At 47.6% G+C, this 6,379-nt stretch overlaps 1 protein-coding gene across 1 annotated transcript in view; it reads left to right on the forward strand.

Moving 5' to 3' along the window:
* Window positions 1–5,918, forward strand: part of LOC135253642 (cullin-1) — a 30,869-nt gene extending 24,951 nt beyond the window's left edge. The window contains exons 14-22 of the mRNA XM_064333202.1: window positions 715–832; window positions 2,068–2,144; window positions 2,307–2,438; window positions 3,066–3,158; window positions 3,697–3,744; window positions 4,167–4,249; window positions 4,414–4,519; window positions 4,764–4,877; window positions 5,163–5,918. Coding sequence (XP_064189272.1) covers window positions 715–832; window positions 2,068–2,144; window positions 2,307–2,438; window positions 3,066–3,158; window positions 3,697–3,744; window positions 4,167–4,249; window positions 4,414–4,519; window positions 4,764–4,877; window positions 5,163–5,243 — 852 coding nt within the window. The 3' untranslated portion in view covers window positions 5,244–5,918. The remainder of the gene's footprint in view (window positions 1–714; window positions 833–2,067; window positions 2,145–2,306; window positions 2,439–3,065; window positions 3,159–3,696; window positions 3,745–4,166; window positions 4,250–4,413; window positions 4,520–4,763; window positions 4,878–5,162) is intronic.
* The last annotated feature ends 461 nt before the right edge of the window (window positions 5,919–6,379 follow it).

Below are 6,379 nucleotides of genomic sequence, written 5' to 3' on the forward strand. Positions count from 1 at the left end.
GTGGGGGGAACGGGAGCGGCGGCGTTCACACAGAAACGCTCTGAATGCTAGCGTTATCCTCAGAGCTGCGCGTTTAACCTCCTACGGGCCTCTCCCTACCACCGTTATGCACTCCTCGGGCTTCACGGTTCATCTCGTGTGTAATCAAGGGTTCGTCCGTCCGATCTGCGCGCGGCCGGGCTCAAAATAGCCTCGCTGACGCGGGAAAACCGGGCGTCTCGTGCGTTCTGAGCGCGCCGGCGCATCGATCGGCGGCACGGGCGTTCAGCCTGGCCTCGTCAGGAGTGCGGGTGTGAGCCGATTAGCATTCCGGCCCCCTGCTGTTCAGTCGTTTTGGGGAGCTAAAGTCATTTTACATCACCGCCTTTCAGTCACGAGTAATCGCTATGCATACATGTTTGATAACCCAAATGGGAGGCGTCAGATGGTTACCCTGCTGTTGTCCTTTGAACAGTTCTACTGTTAAGATGACCCAGCAGTTCCTAACTTCACTAGTTACCACTAATATGACCAGAAATATGACCAGAATGATTTGTCGGTGTAGTTTTCGGAATCGTTGTTTGTGTTCCCTCCCTTCTTTTAACTGGGGCAGCATACTGAAATGCACCATTGGTCAGGTAGCACCATGATTAGACTTTGACATGCTGTGGCCTCATAGCTTGTGCACCACTGAGTGAGTTCTCTCTCCCCTCTCTCTCTCCTGTCCCCCTTCAGCAAGCGTGCGGGTTCGAGTACACCTCCAAACTGCAGCGCATGTTCCAGGACATCGGCGTCAGCAAAGACTTGAACGAGCAATTCAAAAAGCACCTCTCCAACTCTGAGCCCCTGGACTGTGAGTTTGCCCGTAGGCAGCGTCCCACTTCTGTCTCAGTGGAGCATTTCCATTGGTTGCCTGACCGTTCCATCAGAAAGAAAAGGGGAGGAGTCACCGATCACCAGATGAAAGTACAGCTGAAAAGAGTAGAGCGTTGTGTTCCTGAGCTCCTGGGAAATGTCTTTTCTCCTGTGTGACATTGATATTCTGGCTGATAGCATGTATGTAATGCAATTTAACAAGCATATCTTGTACAACAGGTCTTTCTCCTTAGCAAAGTGTGCATTGAAAGGTCCAGAGTGCATAGGAACCTTACATTTGTGGCTCACAAAGAAGCAATGATGACGCATGCTATCATTATGACCACTAAAGGTACTGTAGAGAAGGCCAGTGATGTGGCTGCAGTCTGTATAACCACTAAAGGTACTGTAGAGAAGGCCAGTGATGTGGCTGCAGTCTGTATAACCACTAAAGGTACTGTAGAGAAGGCCAGAGATGTGGCTGCAGTCTGTATGACCACTAAATGTACTGTAGAGAAGGCCAGTGATGTGGCTGCAGTCTGTATGACCACTAAATGTACTGTAGAGAAGGCCAGTGATGTGGCTGCAGTCTGTATGACCACTAAATGTACTGTAGAGAAGGCCAGTGATGTGGCTGCAGTCTGTATGACCACTAAGGTACTGTAGAGAAGGCCAGTGATGTGGCTGCAGTCTGTATGAGCACTAAAGGTACTGTAGAGAAGGCCAGTGATGTGGCTGCAGTCTGTATGAGCACTAAAGGTACTGTAGAGAAGGCCAGTGATGTGGCTGCAGTCTGTATGAGCACTAAAGGTACTGTAGAGAAGGTCAGTGATGTGGCTGCAGTCTGTATGAGCACTAAAGGTACTGTAGAGAAGGCCAGTGATGTGGCTGCAGTCTGTATGAGCACTAAAGGTACTGTAGAGAAGGCCAGTGATGTGGCTGCAGTCTGTATGACCACTAAGGTACTGTAGAGAAGGCCAGTGATGTGGCTGCAGTCTGTATGAGCACTAAAGGTACTGTAGAGAAGGCCAGAGATGTGGCCAGTCGGTGTAACCTGCCCAATCAGGTGTTTATAATAGCATTCAGTATTATAATAGCATTGCTTCCCTTCTTAAAATCTCCTCAGTCCCCATAGATGACGTTAATATGCCAGAGTGAAGGAGAAAGATTTTCCTTGCGCACAGTTACTGCTGGACCCTGAACACTGAAGCTGAAATGTGTTCTGTGTTGCAGTGGACTTCAGCATCCAGGTCCTCAGTTCGGGATCTTGGCCCTTCCAGCAGTCGTGCACGTTCGCTTTACCATCCGAGGTGAGCCGCGCCCCGTCACGCAGACCCTGCGTGCTCCAGCCGTGTTTCAGGGCTTAGCCGGCGCGCCCCTTTCCCTTGTTGAGTGGGTCGAGTAACGGTCGAAACTGTGACCCGCGGTGTTCCTTTAAGCCCGTTTGCGCTCTCCCTCTCTCTCTCCCGCAGCTGGAGAGGAGTTACCAAAGATTCACGGCCTTCTACGCCAGCAGACACAGCGGCCGCAAGCTGACCTGGCTCTACCACCTGTCCAAAGGGGAGCTGGTCACCAACTGCTTTAAGAACAGATACACCCTGCAGGTGACACACGCAACCACCTCCCGCCAGGCAACACCGCGTGCATTTATATTACTGTGTGTGTGTGTGTGTGTGTGTGTGCTGTAGTGTGGTGTGTGTCGTGTGTTGTGTGTGTTATGCCTGTGTGTCTGTGCCTGTGTTGTTTGTCTGTTGTCTGTGTGTCTTGTCTGTGTTGTGGTGTGTGTGGTGTGTAGCCTTGTGCTGTCTGTGTGTATGCCTGTATGTGTATGTGTGTGTTTGTGTGTGTGTCTGTCTGTCTGTATGTGTCTCTGTCTATGTCTGTGTGTGTCTGTGTCAATGTGAGAGAGGTGCTTTAGTGTAAAACAAGGGCTTTTTATTGCTGAACTACTACTGAATGAAGGCAATGTTAAAACCTCATTTTGTTTCTTGGTACAGTCTAGTGACTTGTTGCTGGTAGCGAACGCTGCTTTCAGTGCTCTTGAATTAAAGGGGGGGGGGGGGGGTGTACGGGTGTGGGAGTTAAAGAAGACGAGTGGGGCCCTCTGTGTGGGGCCCGGGTGCCTGGGGGTCTCTGCACCCGCTTATTATGTGGGCTGAATTGCCAGTGTGTCCTGAGCTGAATAAACGCCTGACCACAGTCTCCCCTGCTCATCACCCCCCCCCCCCCAGGCTTCCACATTCCAGATGGCCATCCTCCTGCAGTACAACACAGAGGACCTCTACACCGTCCAGCAGCTGACCGACAGCACGCAGATCAAAATCGTGAGCGCCAGGGGTGCAAGGGCCCCCACTGAACCAGGGAGAGGGGGGAAGAGAGGGAGGGAGAGGGAGAGAGAGAGGAGAGGGGAGGAGGGGGTGAGAGGGAGGGAGGGAGGGAGGGAGAGGTGAGAGGGTGAGGGGGAGAGAGGGAGGGATGGAGAGTGGAAGAGAGAGAGAGGCGAAGAGAGAGGGAGAGGGAAGAGAGGAGGGAGGAGAGAGGGGAGATGGGAGAGGGGAGGGTGAGAGAGGGAGGGACTGTCCCACTCATAGACTCTGGACATCTGTTGGGAGTTTGATTTGGAGTAGAACTATTTTGAGGCAGAATTTGAATGCGGAATGTCATACAGGCGTGCTGGTGGAAGGAGAGAGAGGGGCGTGATGACAGTGTGGTGCTGATACACTGCTACAGTATGCTAATACTGCCACCAGGCCACCTGCCATTAGCACAATCTGTGCTGTTGGAAAGGGTGACTTTTCTCTTGTCTCCATGCCTACAAGCGTCTTTCACTTTATGACTTTGCTTCTCACTTTGTTTTTGTAGGACATATTGGTGCAGGTTTTGCAGATCTTGTTAAAGTCAAAATTACTGGTAAGCTCAAACACGCGTCCTGTTTTGAAATCTTGTGGGGGTGTTCTATGTGTAATTCTCAGTTTGTCCACAAGAGGCCACTTGGGTGTTAGTCTGTTTCTCTTTGTGAAAATAGGTACTGCTGGTAATGAAAAAAAAACAGAACAATGGTACATTTTTCATAGATTTCTAGAGTGCAGATTTTAAAAGCTTTATCTAGTTTGATGTACATATCATGATATATAAAGGTGCAGTAACTTCTTAACAAGGAGATTGTGATTAATATATATATATTAGATGAAGTTTACTTTGCAGAAATGGTGTGAAATTAACACCATATTAAAAATAATGGCAATAATGCAGTTGTTTAAAATCCAATTGATTGCTAGTTGTAGTTTTTAGGTTGTATTTTATCACATTAACACTGTGCTGTTGATACTCAGGTCCTGGAAGATGAAAATGCTAATGTGGATGAGGTGGAGTTCAAGCCTGACACTTTAATAAAACTTTTCCTGGGGTATAAGAAGTAAGTGGTTTCTTACTGTTGTGTACGTATGCTAGCATGCTGTAGCTTAGGCTGTAACGTAGCTTGTTAATGCTGTTTGTGTAAAATGTAAATGAATATATGCCTGCTGAGGTCTCTATGCTCTGGTAATCATGTGACGATGGGCTCTGTGGTCCTATGTGCAGTAAGAAGCTGAGAGTCAACATCAACGTGCCAATGAAGACTGAGCAGAAGCAGGAGCAGGAGACCACCCACAAGAACATAGAGGAGGACCGCAAATTACTCATCCAGGTACATGAAGGGTCCTGCTCCACACACAGACACACACAATTCCTCCACCTAACTCCCCACACACACACACACACACACACTGTACCATCACCCAACCCCCTCACACAGACACGCACTGTAACACCACCTGTATCTGTAACACCTTACAAAAATTGACTTTATCATGACACCAGTGCCAGTAGAGGCAGTTCCCTGTTGCCGTGGTGATGGTGAAGCGCTCAGTTAACCCGTGTGTGTTCCACAGGCCGCCATCGTCAGAATCATGAAGATGAGGAAAGTCCTCAAACACCAGCAGCTCCTGGCAGAGGTCCTGAACCAGCTGTCCTCTCGCTTTAAACCCAGGGTTCCTGTCATCAAAGTGAGTGTCTCTCCCTGTCCCTGAGATGGAGCAATGTGCCCGTTATGCAGACAGTACTGTTTCACCTCACTACACAGCTTTATTAGCATGGTGTAAGGCATTTCTGCAGATCAAGCACTGGACTGTAGGCTACACAAGACTTTGACATTAGCAGTATAGCGTACTGGAGAAACAGTAGTGAGAAACCGTACTTGACTAACGGCGTGTGAATATTGTATTAATTTCCAAGAACACAACATTTCTGTCACATTGTGACTGTCTGTTTTTGCCTTTTCTCCCCCCAAGAAATGCATCGACATCCTGATCGAGAAGGAGTACCTGGAGCGCGTTGACGGGGAAAAGGATACTTACAGCTACTTGGCTTAAATGTTTATTTTATTTTTCCCCCCCTCCTTTCTTTTTTTTTTTTTCTTCTGAAAAGTGTCTCTGAGTAATAAACTTGATTCCTTTTGACATTCGGCCGACGTTAGAAACGCGAGCACGGAGCGGGAAAGGACGAACTGAAGAGAAGGCGTTCGGAATCTCCCGGGCGGCTAGCGGCTAGCAGCCGCGAACTGGACCTCCCTTTAAAACTCTGAGACTGGGGAAGCTGCCAGCCAGTGTCCTAAATTCACATCCGAACTGCTCAGGATCACACAGTTTTGATATGTAAATATGGACACGAGACCTCTACCCGTACCTAGCGAAGCAAACATTACAAACCGAGTCGGAAACCGCCTCTTGTCGGGGAGGGGGAGGTGTTGCATGCTACTGCCTATCTGCATTTAAGCAAAAATAAAATAAGTTAAAATAATGAAATGGCTGTTGAGGCCACTGCAATGAGTGGCTGTTGGAATTTAAGGAAATACATTTTAAAAAAAGGAAAGAAAAAAAAACTAATTTATGAATGCAATTTTGGCAGCACTTTCAGAGAACGTACTAGTGTCGGAATGGGCCCTTAGAAACTGTGTAATCTGCATTGTTAACTGCTACGAGAAAACCATTTGTATAGTGTGGTTCATTTTTTAAATGTGTGATAAATAAAAATTAAAGGTTTCTGTAGGCCTTGTAAGAGACTGGATTCTTTCACGAGACCAGCATGATTTGAAAGCCAGCTGGGCAAAATGGCGTCCAAGCCAGACTAGATAGCAGTGGGTGGCAATGCGGGTGTCAACAGTACTAAAAACCAAAAATACATTATGACATCAGTTAAAGAAGATATGAATATAGGGTGTGAAAATTCTGTACTTTTCGCCTCTGAAATATCTTTGATCGGCCAGATTACTGAGCGCTCGTGGAGAAAGGGAATTTGTTGGTATCGATGTGACTGAAAATGAAACCACCTTGGAGATGAGAATTCCCTTTGCCACAGTAAGGGATTGAGAATAAATCAGCATGTCATTTGGAGTTTTCTTTTTTTAAACCTTGCCTGGAGTCTATTGAGCATGTTGTAGCTGTTATATATTTAAGGATGTTTATTCACAGCGAATCCATGGCAATCTTTTCACCGACTAAAGTCTAAA

The sequence above is a fragment of the Anguilla rostrata genome, chromosome 4, assembly GCF_018555375.3.
Source record: "Anguilla rostrata isolate EN2019 chromosome 4, ASM1855537v3, whole genome shotgun sequence".
In the NCBI taxonomy this organism is placed as follows: domain Eukaryota; kingdom Metazoa; phylum Chordata; class Actinopteri; order Anguilliformes; family Anguillidae; genus Anguilla; species Anguilla rostrata.